Source organism: Polyodon spathula, chromosome 3, assembly GCF_017654505.1.
Source record: "Polyodon spathula isolate WHYD16114869_AA chromosome 3, ASM1765450v1, whole genome shotgun sequence".
NCBI classification, from domain to species: Eukaryota; Metazoa; Chordata; class Actinopteri; order Acipenseriformes; family Polyodontidae; genus Polyodon; species Polyodon spathula.
Window position 1 is genome coordinate 77924427 of NC_054536.1, and position 18498 is coordinate 77942924.

The 18498-nt window shown below is 36.4% G+C and overlaps 1 protein-coding gene across 2 annotated transcripts in view; it reads right to left on the reverse strand.

Moving 5' to 3' along the window:
* Positions 1-2814: 2814 nt before the first annotated feature.
* LOC121313435 (V-type proton ATPase subunit H-like) overlaps positions 2815-18498 on the reverse strand; it is a 65180-nt gene continuing 49496 nt past the window's right edge. For both annotated transcript variants that reach the window (XM_041245963.1, XM_041245962.1), the window contains exons 13-14: positions 16108-16221; positions 2815-3167 (exon numbers count right to left, since the gene is read on the reverse strand). In XM_041245963.1, coding sequence (XP_041101897.1) covers positions 3107-3167; positions 16108-16221 — 175 coding nt within the window. In that variant the 3' untranslated portion in view covers positions 2815-3106. The remainder of the gene's footprint in view (positions 3168-16107; positions 16222-18498) is intronic.

Genomic DNA, 18498 nt, shown 5'->3' on the forward strand with positions numbered 1-18498 from the left:
CAAGAAAATTGAAAATTGTCTCTAAATCTTGGATTCCTCAAAATAGTCACCCTTTGCCTTAATAACAGCCTCACAAACATGAGGTATTCGGTTAACAAGTTTCAGCAGGAAATCACCCGACATGTCTTCCCAGCTCTTCTGCAGCAATTCCCAGAGATGTAGGGCACTTGTGGGTAGCTTTGTTTTGACTCTTCTGTCCAGTTCGTCCTATACAAGTTCTATGGGATTGAGATCTGGAGACAGACTGGGCAGGCCAGGTCATTAGATTGAGTTGTCCTTCACTTTCCTCCTTCGGCAGATAGTTCTTGCACAACTTTGAGGTGTGTTTCAGGTCATTATCTTGCTGAAGAATGAAGGACTGCCCAACTAGCCATAATCCTGATGGAATGGCATGCCTCTGAAGTATGCTATGATAGCCATGCTGGCTGAGATTGCAAAGGACTTGGTAAAGATCACCAACTCTGTCATCAGCAAAGCAATCCCAGACCATACTTCTGCCTCCTCCATGCTTGACAGTGGGAACCACACATGCAGAATGCGGTCACCCTCTCTGCGTCTTACAAATACTCGGCGGTTGGACCAAAATATTTCAAATTTTGACTCATTGGTCCATAAGACAGACTTCCACTCCTCAAACGTCCAGTTTTTTTTGGCCCAGGCAAGTCTCTTCCTCTTATTCTGCACTCTTAACAATGGTTTATTTGCAGCAATTCTTCCAGTTAGGCCAGCTTCATGCAATCTCCTTTGAACAGTTGATGTTGAAACATCTGTACTTCTAGTAGCATTTAGCTGAGCTTGTATTTCGGGGGCAGTTAATCGCCGGTTTTGCAGACTTGTGACTTGTATGAACTTGTTCTCCAATTCTAAGGTCACCCTTGGCCTGCCTGACGTTGTTCGGTCCTCATGAGTGCCAGTTTCTTCAAATCGTTTGATGGTCTTGGTCACAGCTGTTACAGACACTTGCAAAGTTCTTGTGATTTGTCTTAAAGATTGACCTTCATTTCTTAAAGTAATTACAGTCTTTTTTTCTTTGCTTAACTGAGCATATTTTGTCATTTTCTGCTCCCTTACATTCAGGAATGACAAACTTGTGCCTACGCTACCTATATTTACAGTAATCATGGACCCTCACCTGTTAACAATAAATGGTGACAAAAAGTTAATTAGGTAACATGATAGTTAACTCAAAGAACATCTAACAATGACACTTTTATACTTAGGCAAGTGTTCTAACACCGTGTTATACACATTTCAGACTTTTAACTGACTTGGGCTTCAGACTGAAATCCCCTTTCTTTGGATGAACATTTCATTGAAATTGACAAGATTTGCATTTTCATTTAAAAATAAAAATTTTGAATGCAATTCACTTATGAATATCATCTTATATAAGTACACATACCATATGAAATATTAAGTGTTTATAGACAAGTTTATACAGTTAAAAGCATAGATAATCATGAAAAACCTGGTTTCAAGCAGGTGCACTCAAACTTTTGACTGGTACTGTGTGTGTGTGTGTGTGTGTATATATATATATATATATATATATATATATATATATATATATATATGTATTTATGTTTTTGGCACAGATGATTCATTGCTAACATATTCAAAACTGATAGTGCCATACTGTTTTATAACTGATAACTCATCATCATCAAACTCATATTCAAATGGTTTATTCAATCTTTTCAAAACTGACTTCATCGTAAGAGTAATCAAGAACTGCTGCATTTAACATGTGTAGGGGTGCTGTGTTTATAACCACTGTGTTCAAATTAATTCTCATATTCATAATTACTGTTTGAGCTGCTGTTGCATTTTTACCATATGTATGGGTGCTTTGATAATTTAGTTTCTCAGTTAGTTTATTATTATAGTTTATTAACATACACTTGCCTATTAATTTTCTTTTACTTAACTGTTCATATATTGATGGACATGTGTCATGACAATTAATAAATACATTTGTATTTATTGATTCATATTGTGATTGGCATTGGCATATTGTGTTCAGAATTAACACTACATCCCCTGTTGCCAGACATTTCAACACCATGACCACACTGCAGAAGACATCATAATTTGTAGGATAAATCATTGTTAAGGGACAAATGCAGCCAGGAAGCAAAAATAATGAAAATTATCTTTCAAATTAAGCATATTGGAACCTCTCGGAATTGACATTCTATTCTGAAGTCATCATGTCATCATCCTCTGGAACTTTTCTTTTGAAAGACAACTTGTTTATAACAAGAGCTTGTTTACACATTGCTATTTCCATCCAGCTGAAGAAGGGCTTGTAGTCCGAAATGTTTATCAACTATTCACATTTTTGTGTAGCTACATTACCTTATTATTTTAGATTTTTCTCCTAGTGTATTATAATTCCATTGTGCATTGACCTTTGTCTAGTACAGCAAGGCTATTCCTGTTACAGTTTGTAATGCACACTTAATTTCATGCCTTTGAACTCATAATCCTGCAATATTGCAAACCTTGTTCCACTGTATTTTTTATTTTCTTTAGTAATACTAATACTGCAAGTGGGTCAATATTATCCCCTGGAGGAAAACAGCTGCAGGATTAATATACTGTATTTACTCATAAAGGGGAAGAAATAAAACAAAACAAAAAAGCAAGCTTTACTGGAATTAATGACTAAACTGAAATATTAAATTTAAAATGCATTCATTACAAAAAAGTCTTAATGTGAGATAAATGGATATAAGGAAAATAACTATATAAAACAGAAGGTAAGGTTTATCCAAATCATCAGTATTCTTTTCAGAAAACAATCCACACAGCTTAATGGAATCTAGTTTATTGGAATGGACAGACTCGCACTTCAAACACATAAATAAGTAACTATTATAGCAATGAACATTGGGCTTGTTTTAACTAACAACACTCCTTCATATGCAATCCACAAAACACAAAACTTCAATTTTTAAGATTATCTTATACACTTTATGATATTACTAGGGTATACTGCATTATCTGAACACAAGTTTACAGTAAAAACAAATGACAGATATTAATGGTTTATTTCCATTGCAACAATTGATGTGCGAAGGACACACTCATTTACAGGAATCCTCTAACTTCTTGCTGCTACAGCTGGAGGTTGCTCTGACTGTAGCTGCTTTCCAAGATATTCCCTGAAAAGTATAAAAAAAAAGCAGCTGTCAGAGGACATATTAAACAATGATACACATAAATGCACATACAAACTGGGCTGACTGGGGTGTATTTTCTTGATCCAAACCAGTGCATACCTAAATATGATGGTACAGAAAGTATCACATTAAAGGTACCATATTGCAGCAGTATTTAAGGTCCCTTTTTCATTTGTTTACACTGGTTTCTGTTTATAACACTATGTAACACAATTTTTGTTCCTGGGTAGTAAGTGTTATTTCCTAATTGCTTATGCCTCAAAAGTATAGAAAATGGCTATTACTCCCCACAAACTTTGCTTTTGTGACCAGGACAGTAATATTTTGAAATATCACTATTTCCAATGAGAAAACGGGATCTTTTGTGTCTTTTCATTCACATAAAGTCAGAAAAAAACAACATATGAATCCAAATTAACACGTATTTATACTAAAGTAATACAAAAATGACTACAAAAGATTTGGAAGTGAGTAGTTTTGAGATTTATGATTATACTGTAAATTTACAGCATAATCTTAAATCTCGAAAAACTACTCATTTCTAAATGGAGTACTTTAAAAAAAACAAAAAAAACAAACAAACATTAAATCAGATGAGGGAGATGTATGTATACATTCATACCAACTATAAAACATACAGTGCCCTCCACAAGTATTGGGACAGTGAAGTCAAAATTGCTATTTTTGCTGTACACTCAAGCAATATGAAAATACGAGTAAAAGATGAATACGAGGCAAAAGTACAGAATTTCACCTTTCATTTCTGGAGTTTTCAATACATACATGTTTTACCAACTAATCTGACCTTTCTGTTTTTGGTGCTGATCAGAGGTTTGCATCTTGCAGTATAGCCTTTGTAATTCTGCAGAAGTCTTCTGCGAACAGTAGATTGTGACAGTTTCACCCCAGCATTCTGGAGGTTGTTGGTGATTTCACTGACACTTGTTTGAGGGTTTTTTTCACAGCTCTGCTCATTGTTCTGTCATCAACTGCTGTATTTTTCCTTGGCTGACCTGGTCGTTGCCGACTGCTGATGAAACCAGTGGTTTCTTTCTTTTTCAGGACATTCCAAACTGTTGATTTGGCTATGCGCAACTTTTGTGCTATGATTCTAATTGAGTTCCTCTTTTCTTTTAGCATCCAAATCGCTTGCTTTTCTTGCATAGACAGCTCCCTTCTTCATGTTGGATTATGCCTACTGACACCAAACGCAGACTCCAATGGCAAAAGCAAAGTATAGAACTGAGACTACATATTCACAGCTCTTTTATTTGTGAACAATCAATGCAACAGGAAACATCTGATCAATTAGAAACACCTGTGAGCCAAATGTCCCAATACCTATGCTCACATAAAATGGGGAGATGGAACTCTGAAAGTGCTGTTATTCTTAGTTGGTAAAACATGTTTGTTGAAACAGCCAGAAATGAAAGGTGACATTCTGTACTTTTGCCTCATATTCATCTTTTACTCATATTTTCATATTGCTTGAGTGTACAGCAAAAATAGCAATTTTGCCTTCACTGTCCCAATTCTTATGGAGGGCACTGTATGTGTTTGGCTTTTGGTATTATGTAAAGAGATTATCACCCCTTGGTATCATCAATTGTTACATCCCAAGAAGTTAAGTGTGAGTAAATTACCAACCATTTAGCTTTTAGCTTCCTTTCCACACACAAGCTTTTGTTCGTTCTGTTACATTGTTTAAAAGGTCAACCCCATGTAACATATATTCATCAGGGGGAAACCAGAAATTGAATTCTCTCTCATAGGTTAAGCTAATAGAACCTGCTGACGCCAAAGATGCCAATGGGAAACACTCTGTTGGCTTAACCTACACCATCTCGTTATTGCCTCTCCAAGCAATTTGTTCTAAATGACAGGAGTTACAATGGGAGCAGGATAACATGGGGATACGTCTGTCCATACAAGAGAGTACAAAATAAGTGCATAAACAGACCATCTCTCTATTCAGTTTTCCATTAGTATCAATAATAGCTAATATGTCCAAATGTGTCAAGCCCTCTAATCTTGATTAATACCATATTGTTCAATCCCAGCATCAATAACATCCACATAAATAATCAAGTTTGAGCAAGATATGTCCATCCAAGCAGTATCCAATTATAACAGGCATCTGACTGGGTTGCTTGGTTACAGAACAAACAGGAAAGGTAAAATGGTTTGAATTAGTAAAATAGGATTCTGACACTGTGAAGGTCGTATTTCTTTTCAGCACATCAAGCTTCAAACAGAGCACAGGGAAACAAGAGACATACTTAATTACTCACTGATATAAAATAAGCTGTGCTCAAGGTAACAGAGCTTTGTTCAACAGCTGATAACAGAATATAGGGTGTGGAGTACCAACCAGAGGTTGTCAATTATTTAAATATATGCACTAAATCTGTCTTTAATGAACTTCACTCAAAGTGACTTATAATCTTTTTAGGAATACTTTTGTGGTCGTGTGAAAATACTTACTCGTGCTCAAAACAAATACATATTGTCTAAAAATAAAAATGATCAAAAAAGAATCTGCTTAATTGCCAAGTTGGACTGTTTACATTTTCATAACAACAATACAATGATACATTTAATGCTAATTAAACCGGTGCTTCTTCCAATTCTGGAGCAGCATAACTAGGGAAATTGACCAATGAGAAGTGCACATGCATGGCACTTAGCTTAAAGACCCCTGCTGTCAAATCTGTATGCAGCCTGAGATCACAGTAATGTCATGAAGAAAAGGCAAACGGATGGACAGAATTGCATTCATTAAACAATGTAAATCCAGGTTACTGTATCCAAAACACTTTAATTTAAGTCAACAAGAAGAAAACATGAACTCGTCGTAGCTCGGTGTTGGTTACTAATGTCATTACACTGAGGCTTCTAATAGTCTACGTGAAGTTAAACTTTGCTATAAACTGAAACAGTAAACTTAAAATGGTGCAGCAAAACGACTTAATATATACCGGTATACAAAAACAAAGTTACCTTGTGCAAATAAATAGAGGGGGATTTCCCCTTGCCAAACAGGACATGTAAAAATTGCAGGTCAAACCCACGAGGCAGACACCATGTTTGAAAGACGCCTCACATGTACCCGTACTGGGAACGTGTGGACGCTGCTCTGACATTTTGTAGGGTGTCAATAACCCTATTGGACAGACCCAGATGGTTCAAATGCAGCCGTTCAGGGGCCAGACCCAAAGCTGCAGACTCTATGGGTCAGGAAGCTATAAGATCCCTCGTGAACAAAACATATATGCACTGAAGGATAAATTAGGCTAAATAGTTAATTCAAGTGACACCATCATCGGCTACTGTTTCCATGACAGCAAATCCAATTGTCATTTCAATGTGAAAAAAGATATGCTTTAGCCACTAAAATATTCTTTACAACTGTCTAAAAAATACTGCAACATGCTCGATAATGCACATGCTATTATTAATATCGCTTTTCAAACACGCAGGCTGGTCCACAGTGTTTCTTAAACGGTAAACAGGGCTCTCCTTTTCATCACACATTGCATATCCAGCAAAAGACTGTCATCCAATATGCTTACATAGCTGTATTTCCTATCACAATGTTTCAGCAGTTTTAAAACAAGGCATGAATCAACACAGTGATGGTATTTATTGTAACAAATGAAATGTATATACTTTAAAAGAAGGCATAAAAAAAAATCCATTCACAAAATGAAAAACAAAACTGAAAAACCTACAAAATCAAATAATTACACACACACCAATGTAAAGTCACTTAATAGGATGTTGGGCCACCACGTGTGGCCAGTGTGGCCTGTATGCACCACGCATACCAGCCTCTGGAATTCTGCAGGAGAGATGCGGCACCATTCTTCCACCAGAAAGTCAATCTACTCACGTCTGGTTGATGGAGGTAGGAAACACCATCTCAGGTGTCGTTCCAGAATATCCCCCCCCTCCCCCCTCCCCCCCAAGAAAGAAATGATGCAACACAGGGTTAGGATGATCACTCAGTACCATTAAGTAGCGATTAGCATTGACCTTGCCTTCTAAGGGAATGAGTGATCCAAACCATGCCAGGAAAATGGCCCCACAACATTACACAACCATCAGAACCCTTCACTGTTGGAACCAAGCACTTAGGGCTGTAGAGTTCTTTAGGTTGGCGCTACATGTACACTCGTCCATTTGTTAAGAACATGTTGAAGTACGATTCATCTGACCATATCACATTTCTGTGCTGATTGCCTGTGCTCTATGCACCACTGGACTCGCAAACGTACATTGCCAGGTGTGATGAGCGGTTTATGCTCTGCAACCCGACTATGGTATCCCGATCTGTGGAGTTCTCGGCGGACCGTTTTTGATGAAACTGGCTGCTCGCGCACCAGGTTGAAATTTGCAGTCAATTCATCTTCAGTTGCCCACCCACTGTTGCCCTTTGCTGATGATGTCTTTCCCTTGGAGTTCCATGCTGACATCACCTTAGATACCGTTGCTCGTGAAACATCAACAAGTTGAGCTGTCTTGGTCACTGAAGCTGATGCTACATTCCTGCTAGCCGCTCGCCACGTCGCTACAAGCTAAATGTTTTCCTGTGTATCTCAATTAATTTTCAAAAACTTCACCATTTGAAAAATGTACTTGTGTAAGACTATGCCAGCATGATTACTTTGAACATGTGCTGGTAGATTAATCAATACAGACAGTTTTGTTTAATTTCATTTAATTTCACCCAGTGAAAGCCATTTAGCTTGATTACGTAAATATGCACTAACATTGTGTTTGGCAGGACGGAGGTTCTAATTAGAAACAAAAATATGACTGACAGGCACAGTCGCTGTTTGCTATCTCTAAAATATGTTGAAATATAATTTGTAAATAATAACAGAATGGCTCCAAGAAGATCTGGAAGAGAAACAATTAAAAAAGGAATAAATACATTTGTTATTTTAAAAAGGACTCATCTCACTATGATTTACTGTAGTTGCAATGTCGGAATCAGTGCAATATTACTGACAGTAGTCTCAGGTGAAAAAACACTTAAAAAACTGTTACTTAAACACAGTCGTTGCTGTACAATCCTACTTAATATTACAAACTTGTGTAACTAGAGCTGCACCTGGTCAGGGAGGCATTTATATTAACATACTCTTATAGCACTGTCTACTGGTTGTTTCGCTTTACCGTTCTGCAGTGGAAAGAAAAACGTGACACCATCAAAATAAAGTAAAGGTGCAGCACATGAATATCTGTAAACCAATTCAGAATTTAGGCAATCTGCAATCTGCAAGCACTGTTTTTTTTCACGTGGGTCTAAGTCTGGCATTGATTAAATGGGAATCAGTTATAGTGCACTGCAAATATACCGTTTATGTGTAAGTAATGGTAGGGTCTGGCATTTAAATATCAATTTCTAAAAAATACTTTTTTTGTCTTGCTGTAAACACTACTATAACCAGTTTATATAAATGTTTATATACAGGAATATAAACACGTCCACAAAAATCATGTAGTAAAATCACATTATTTAGCCTTGTGAAGTTGTAAAAGGTAGAAAATACCTATATTATGAATTCTACCAGTGACACTGGTGTTTGTATGTCATATAGGCTTGCAATAGAAGCTGAAAAGCTCACCTACTGGTATACTATTTGTATACTATTGTCGCCCTGGGTAAGGGCACCTGCTAAGAAATAAATAATAATAACAATAAAACAGTTTTATGGTTATCTTTAATATTCTTTAGTATGGATTAAGTTTTTCCAGTGTTGCTACAAAATGCTAAGTTACTTTAGCCACAGTGGCTAACTAAATGAAAGTGTTAAAGGGAACGTAGTGATGTCTGCCTGGCTGCTGCTGTGTAGCAGACAGAGTAGGAGTTCATTTAGGTGTGCATTTTGATAAGTTATGTAAGACCAAAACTGGTCTTTTGGGCTGCCATCTTATTAGCAGTGTCGAAAACCCCTAAAGAACAACATATAATTTCACTCTGATTTAGATTGAAGTCCAACAATTGCTGTACCTCACAGGAACTTTTTATAATCAACTAATATACATTTATATTAGATTTATTGTAATTTTTACTGTATCTCCTAATGCGTCATGATAAATCTCGTCATAAAAAATACTGTTAAACAAAACTGTAAAGGTTGTATAGTTGGGAAGATGAAGTCTTGTGAGATGTTGCACCTAATAATGAAGGCAGGTATAAAACACATTTTAAATCTACAATATAATTTGTAATGAACAGCTGTGTAAGCAATCAGATTTGACAGTGATGTTTCTGAGGCTTACAACACATGTGGTTATAAACTCCATCTTTTCTTTTTATACTATTCCTTACTGTATCTTTGCATCAGGATATTTTCACTAATAAACCTAATTAACATTTTTACTGAACAATGTAAAAATGAAATTTGTACTGTGGCAGAGCAGGAAGACAATTACAATAAAAAGCAATGTGTGTGGTGGGAGCTGTAAAATATAGTACTTCAGAAGACCTTGAGGCAGTTCTGAGAAATAATAAGACTGGAAGCCTAAGCTTTTCAATCTTTATATTTGCATAGCACCTTTAACGAGGGCCACCACAAAGCATGAGGAGAACAAATATATATATAAAGTAATAACACATGAAGACAACAAATATATATAAAGTAATAACACACGAAGAGAACAAATATATATAAAGTAATAACACATGAAGAGAACAAATATATATAAAGTAATAACACACGAAGAGAACAAATATATATAAATATATATATATATATATGTGTTATATATATATATACACACACACACACACAGTGCTGTGAAGAAAAGTATTGGCCCCTGTCTGATTTTCTGCATTTTTGCACATTTTTCACATTGAATTTGGTCAGATCTTTTTGTGGGTTGTAGTAGTATATAGAGGGAGTCTGAGAGAAAAAATGACACCAAAGTTTGGTGCTTCCTTCATTTGTTTGGTGTGCAAGGTAATCAAACATGCAATCTTCAGGTGAGAAAAAGTTACTGCCCCCCTAGTTAATCCAATTAAATGGATAGTTAGGGTCAGCTGTTTAAATACTTTGGTTAACAATCAGGCCTGATTTGGGCCACCCCTGCCTAATATAAATCTGACCTACTTTGGCCCTTACCATCACAGTGTCAGCACACAGGTTCTAAAGGCACACCATGCCACGATCAAAAGAAATTCCGGAAAAAAGTTGTTGATGCCTACCAATCTGGAAAGGGTTACAAAGCCATTTCTAAGGCTCTGGGGCTCCACCAAAACCACATTCAGAGCCATACTGTCCAAAAGGAGAAAGTTTGGGACAGTAGTGAATCTTCCCAGGAGTGGAAATCCTGCCAAATTTTCTCCAGGAGCAAGGCGTAAAATCGTCCAGGAAGTCACAAAGAACCCTAGAACAACATCCACAGATCTGCAGGCCTCTCTCACCTCGGCTAAGGTCAGTGTTCATGATTCTACCATCAGAAAGACACTGGGCAAAAAATTCTTGGCAAGTAGCAAGGCAGAAATCACTGCTCACTAAGAAGAACATGAATGCTCGTCTCAAGTTTGCCAAAACACACCTGGATGATCCTCAAGAGTTCTGGAACAATGTTCTATGGACAGATGAGTCAAAAATTGAATTGTCTGGCCAGCATGGGCCCCATTATGTCTGGTGAAAACCAAACACTGCATTCCACAGTAAGAACCTCATACCATCGGTCAAGCGTGGTAGTGTTGTGATTTGGGGATGCTTTGCTTCATCAGGTCCTGGATGACTTGTCGTCATTGAAGGAACCATGAATTCTGCACTATATCAGAGAATTCTACAGGAGAATGTCAGGCCACCCGTCTGCGTGCTGAAGCTGAAGCGCAACTGGGTCATGCAGCAAAACAATGATCCGAAACACACAAGCAAGTCTACATCAGAATGGCTGAAGAACAATAAATTTAAAGTTTTGGAATGGCCTAGTTAATCACCAGTTTATGCTCAAAAACCCACAAATGTCACTGAGTTGAAGCAGTTCTGCATGAAGGAGTGGGCCAAAATTCCTCCATGCCGCTGTGAGAGACTGATCAATAACTACAGGAAGCGTTGCAGTTATTGCTGCTAAAGGTGGCGTAACCAGTTATTGAGTCTAAGGGGGTGATTACTTTTTTACACGGGGGCATTGGGTGTTGCATAACTTTCTTTAATAAATAAATGAAGTAAGTATCAAAATTTTGTGTTATTTGTTTACTCAGGGTCCCTTTTATCTAATATTAGATTTTGTTGAAGATCTGATAACATTCAGTGTCAAAAATGCAGTAAATCAGACAGGGGGTAAAATGAAGAAGTACCATGATATATATATATATATATATATATATATATATATATATATATATATATTATATATATATATAGATATATATATATATATTTACCATTACTGGGTAATGAGAAGAACAATACCCATAAAATAGTTTAAAGTATTTAAAAAAAATAAAACAGAAAAATAATGCTAAATAGTAAAAATAGTCAAATATGCCATATAAAGACAAGAGAATATCATTTTAGATGACTGGATATGCCACGCTATAAAAATGTGTTTTTAATCGAGATTTTAAAACATTAACCAAGGGAGCTTCCCTTACAGTACTGGGCAGGTAATTTCAGAATTTTGGAGCAATATCTACCACCTGATGTTACAAGATCTTAAAGGTAAAGTGGAGGCTTTTAGGTTAATAACAGCACCTTAATCTATCCTAAATTGGACAAGAAGCCAGTGTAGGAAAGCCAGCACAGGATTGATATGATCTTGTCTTAGTCCCAGTTAAAACTCATGCACTCACATTGCTACCAATACCAATTAAAAAAACAAACAAAAAAAAAAACATTACAATAATCAATTCCTGATGACATAAAAGCATGCATCCTTGTCTTAAACAAAAAAAAAAAAAATACATTTTGTAACATTTTTAACGTGTGCCTCAATTGAGAGGTCTGGGTCAAAAATGTGTTAAGTTTTTTACTTCTGCTCTAAAATCTGTACAAAAACCACCAAACACAAAATCAGAAAATCAACAAGCTGAAACCTGTTAGAGAGATAGGACCAGAACCAGGACAGGACAGTATCCGACAGTCACACCATATTTTCAAGACGATCAATTAAACAGATCAACAGTGTCAAAAGCTGCTCTTAAATCCAGTCAAACAATAACCGAAGGCGAGCCCACATCAGAGGACCACACCACATCACTTACAACTCAAATTAGTGCCACCTCAGTTCTATGATACGACCTAAAACCAGACTGAAATTTCTCAGAAATGTTCTGTGCAGCAAGAAATCTGTTAAGTTGCTCTGCCACCACTCTTTCAAACACATTGGATAAAAAAGGAAGATTGGATACAGGCCTGTAATTATTAAGCACATCGGGACCGAGGGAGGGCTTCTTGAGCACAGGTTTTATTACTGCTGTCTTGAAAGAATTAGGAACAATACCTGATGAAAGAGAGCTGTTAACAATATTTAAAACTGGTATTGATTTTTGGAAATACTTCTTTTAAAAGTGTAAGATTAGATTCAGACAGACCAAGAATATTTGCATCATTATTTTTGTCAGTTGACATGTTTCAATTTGGTATACAGTTGCTCGTTTGATTTCTGATGCCCGTCACTTTTATTGAAATGATTCATAAACTCGTCACAGCTTACTGGAGGAGTATTTTATGTAACACACTCCAATTGTGGATTTGTTAATTTTGTTATGGACTGAAAGAGAAATCTCTGATGACTTGGATGACTGTTTTTGTCAATAATATCAGAATAATAGACTGATCTATCTAGAGACAACGCAGCCCTGAATTTTGAAAGATTATCTTTCCAAGTTAGGTAAAGTACCTGACAACCAGTGGTTGTCTATTTGCATTAGAGATTGCAACACATACATTTGTGTATATGTGTTGTATCATTAAATCGGGGAGAAAATCTTTTTGTAGATAGTTTCTTAACTTTATTAGGTGCAATAGTATCCAAGGTGCTTGTCAGAGTGGCATTACAGTTATCTACCAACTCACGACAGATTCAACCAAGAGAGTGCCTTTAGACAGTGGCGAGACACTGTCAATGACGGTCACAGTTTAACACGGGCTGAAAAACCCTGCTTTGAACCAGGCCTGTAGAGGACACATGCGCAGGAGACCCAAAGGTAGGGTTGGAGAAGCTGCTGCCATAAAGCCCAGAAGTTTCTGGAACGTCACTACTGTGAACGCTCTGAGCTGAAATAATAATTATCAACATAACTTGGCTGATGTGTGCTCTCCTCATAGATTGCTTAGCTCTGGCTGGAGTTAAATTAAAATTAATGTTTATATTCAACGTTTATATTCTGAACTATAAATTACTGTTTTCTGTAGATAAATATTTCTCGTATTTTCTGTATTTTTTTTTTTACAGCTAAACATTTGAGAATTATACGTTTTTATTGCTTCCAATTTTTTACAATAAAACTTTTATTATCTTCTTTAGAGAAATGTTTCCCTCTTGTTAAATTAAACCGTTCTGCCCTTAATATCTTCCCACCAGCACTGCTAAAAATCTTACACAAACTGAATATCCAGCCAATCTTTAAAATATGCCTCAAACCCTTTACAAATATTATAAATCTTCCAATAATTGATTATTTATTTTCCAAAGTCCTTTACCTTGGTTAATTTATTCCCAATCTTTATAACAACCTAAGATCGGAAAAAGGGAACATATACAACTTTAATATTTTGGCTAAAAACAAAATTACATAAAAACAATAATTTCGGCTTTGATAATTATTTCTACTAAAGATAAAACCAGGAATTTAGAAATCTAAAACTATCCTTGCATCATGCCCCATATATAAAATAATTTATGCCCATTATGTCTTAAAGTGGTATCCTAAAATTATATGACTTATCAAAGCTTTCCACTACAAAATTAAAAGCTCTGCACCCACATAAAACTTTAAGAGCAGAGAATAAAAATGGGAATGTCAATTTAAAAAGTTGTCCTCTTTTGGCAGCTTCACTATAACCATACCAGTTAACTAATCTATACGTTTCAGTGTCCTTACACATGTCAACTATTAAAACCCGGCCAGGGACAAGTTTAAATGGTTTTTAAAACCTTGAAATCATGACCCTGAAACAAAATGGCAATTCCATTTGCCCTATCGGTGCCAAGACACCAAATGCTGGAGCAACTAACCCATTCTCTCTGACATTTATGAATGTCAGCTGTCAAGTTAAGCCCTGTTTCCTGTAAAAAATAAATATCACAACTTGTCTGACTTAATACGTCAAGGATAACATCCCTCCTAGCTATACTATGCACATTGCATGTTGCTTAGATACCGATGCTGCAAATGTTAAAATAATAAATAATACAAATATACATGCAAAAACCATGGTAAAACAATTAAGAGTTACAACAAAAAAAGACTAAAATGCTATCTTTGTTTGTTTCTTTTTATGTCTGGTGACGGCACTCTGAGAAAACATGTCCAGCTTCCCCACACACAGTACAGGTTACCACATTTACACAATCTCTTGACAGATGGCCAATTTCCCCCACATCTCCCAGACTTCAGTTCTTCATAGTCACTGAGTAAGTGGTCGAGAGAGCCATACCTTCTGCACTGTTTAGGCTGACCAGTTTAAAAACAGCAACCTTGGAATGTGATGCAGCGGGAACTTCCCGCCTGCCATCCAAAACACTTCAGCATCCTCAGGTACGGTTCATTAAAAAATTCAGTATCTTTTTAATCAGAACACAATGTCATCCACATCAACACTTTCATTGCAGAAAAAACACAAACAAGACAGGCTGGGATCCCGGGATCTTTGAAATTGTTTAATTCTTGCGTTCTCTTCTTGATATTTCTTCCAGTAACTAACAAGTTATTACGGTATTTTCAAGCTGACATTATATTCTCCGGTTTACATGTGGATGAGGACAAAAACTTCTCTGGTTGATCAACTCAGTGTCTTCTTCTGACAAACTCTATTGGCGGGATATAATAAATATCACCTGTGTATCTAATAAAAAATAAATAAAAAAATTCTCCTTTTCATGGCAGAACCTGGTCTTGTTGTGCTGGCTCCCCCAGTGACTATGTTAGAAAATGATCTAGGACCTGCCATCGTAGCAGTTCCAAAAACCAAAAAGTGGCAAAAAATATACTTTTTACACCAAAAGGCCTCCTCCCGCAAGGAAGGAAACCCCTAAACTGAAACAACTGAACAACAGCCACTGTGCTCATGCGCGTTAGTCCTCTTCCCCCAAAAACGCAGAAGAAATTTGTATAATGATACTGAATGACATGGGTTTGTTTGGAGGAAGGACACTGACTTTGGCGCCAAAATGACTATATTACAATGACCTCTGGGTAAGAGATTAGTTTGTTCCTCCTGAAAAGCAACACAGAGACCGAGGCAGTTTGGGCCCAGCCTGCACCCTGTTACATGTGCACTAATTAACATAATTCAGAAACACTGGACATTTATTTAAAATAATTATATTTTATTTGTGGATTGAATTGAAAGAATTTCTATTGAATCCTGGAATTATTTGCAACTAAAACTACATATGGTATCTGTGGTACCTATAGTGAGATTTGGGCTCTACACACTTAATAATATCAACACAAAGATTGATTAAAGATTATACAGTAAAAGTAAACCTTGTGTTGTGATCGCATACGGTTGGTTACTGTAGATTTCAGGATGTACAGAGTCGGTCAATAGCTAACTATTAAACAGCACACAAGTAGATTTACATGCCAGTAAAAAACATCTGGTACCCTTTTTATTTCACGCAACACAATCAATTGAAACTGCTCCTAGTGGAAAAACTATGATGGTTCGTTACAATAAACGAATAAATAAACTTACAGCAAAAAAAAAAAAAAAAGATTGCATACCAGTTATGTACCATCAGCTTCTGTACAGCTAGTAGCGCATTGTAACGAACTTGCTGGTCCTCATGGTGCATGTGGTTCATTACCAACTGCTTCCCACCAAGCTGCTCAATTACTCTGCAAAACAGGATTGAAAACAGTGCGGTCAGTAACAAGTAAAAAGGTTTTTTTTTTATTTGTTTGTTTTTTTAACCTAAACAACACATGTCCACAGGGACATAATTCAGAATGAACGGTTTGTAAACGTAATGTAAAATGGGAACAGTGCTCCCTCGCTATAAGGCTCTAGATTATAACAGCATGTCCCCCAATTCCCTATACTACTGATTCATGCAATATTTTTACAATAAATACAGTACCGGTGTTGTTCAAACTGTAAACTGTTGTTCCTCTTGCCTTCCCCCGACCCGCTCTCCTTCTCGCACTTAGTTTGCTTGTCTGTCGCTTCGAACTGAACTTTCGACTGCCGTTTAGTCAGGCTATTTATAGTTTAAAAACTGTTAATTAAAGTGATCTACGAGTGGGAATGTTACCTTTTTTAAAATTTATTATTTTTAAATATGGTATTGATTACATGGTGCTTTATGCACGGAAAGTTAAAATGTTGCTTCTATACACATGCATTACAGACAGGGATTTATTTTATTTTGTATTTTAGTCAGATGTGTGTCCCATGGCACCCCCGATCCCCTCACTAGTTTATAACACTCATATTGTGTGTCCGTCGAGACCCGCGTTACAGCGAAGGGGCACTGTATGTGAAAAAGGTATAGTAATCCAACGGTTAATTTCTACTGAACAATACAGGTTATGGAATATTTCTTATAAAAACAATACATCTATGTACCAAACATGTCACATGGTTCACATAAAGTGAGAAAAAAACAACATATGAATCCAAACTAACATGTATTTATACTAAAGTAATACAAAAATGATTACAAAAGATTTAGAAGTGAGCAGTTTTTTGAGATTTACGATTATACTGTATTTACAGTATAATCGTAAATCTCGAAAAACTACTCACTTCTAAATCTCACTTCTAAATCTTTTGTAGTCATTTTTGTATTACTTTAGTATAAATACGTGTTAATTTGGATTCATATGTTGTTTTTTTCTGACTTTATGTGAACGAAGACACACATTTGCCCGTTTTCCCATTGGAAATAGTGATATTTTGAAATATCACTGTCCTGGTCACAAAAGCAAAGTTTGTGGGGAATAATAGCCATTTTCTATACTTTTGAGGCATAAGCAATTAGGAAATAACACTTACTACCCAGGAACAAAAATTGTGTTACATAGTGTTATTATTATTATTGTTATTATTATTATTATTATTATTTGTACATTTAGCAGACACCTTTATCCAAGGCAACTTACAGAGACTAGGGTGTGTGAATATCTATTAGCTATCAGATTAAATCCTTTATGACACAATCTACTGTACGTGGATGTGGAACGGCTCACATGATTGGCATCTTAGGGATTAGTGTGACATGAGGTCTGGCACTCAGTTCTCAGTAAGCAAATCTCCACATAACAAAACTAATGTCATATTTGGAATTTACTGGCAGCTTACAACAATATTTGAATAGTTTATAATGAATGGATTCATTTTGAAATACCTGCCAACAATGGAAAGGCAGTAATTTATATTTCGATCTATACCGCATAAATGTTGTCCTAAAAAAAAGAAATATTGGTGTATAGAACGCACCTGAATCTGAAATGGCCAAATCCTATACAAAAATAAGGTACGCTGTCTAACTGTATCGAACAACTGCAAGGTAGTTTTACTGGTAATAAACACCTGGGTTCACAGTTAACAGGGCAAGCATTTGTATGCACTGAAGCACCCTATAAGGTCAGAACACCATAAATCACTGATTTCACAGACAATGCGCTGTGAAAGAAAAGTTTACATGGCACTCAGAGGCGGTCAGTGTCTGTGGTAGGTTTTAGTCCTGTCCGAACTGGGCTATAGACATCAAACTAGCATTAGACCTTTATAATGTAAGGAAATCAAGTACAATCTCTGAGATTCACATTTGAGTCAATAGCTTCTGTTAAATTCAGGCAGTATATATGTCTAGGTTCCTTTTAAATTATCCTTGTTTGAATTTTTTTTCTAAAAGTAGTTTCAAAGTAGTTTAAAAAAAAAGCATCCTCTTTGTAATGATAGAGAACTAGGGGCACGGACTTCCTACTTGCGAGAGAAGCGGCTGTCTCCACGCAACCTTGTGTTTACCAGTTACATCTATTGCATGATGATGTGCTTTTGTCTTTCAGGGTTCGACATTAACCATGGCCCAGCGGCCCGGGGCCGGTAGAGAGCGCAGTTTGGCCGGTAGTTATGAAGCACCACAGGCCCGACTGGGCCGGTAACATTTT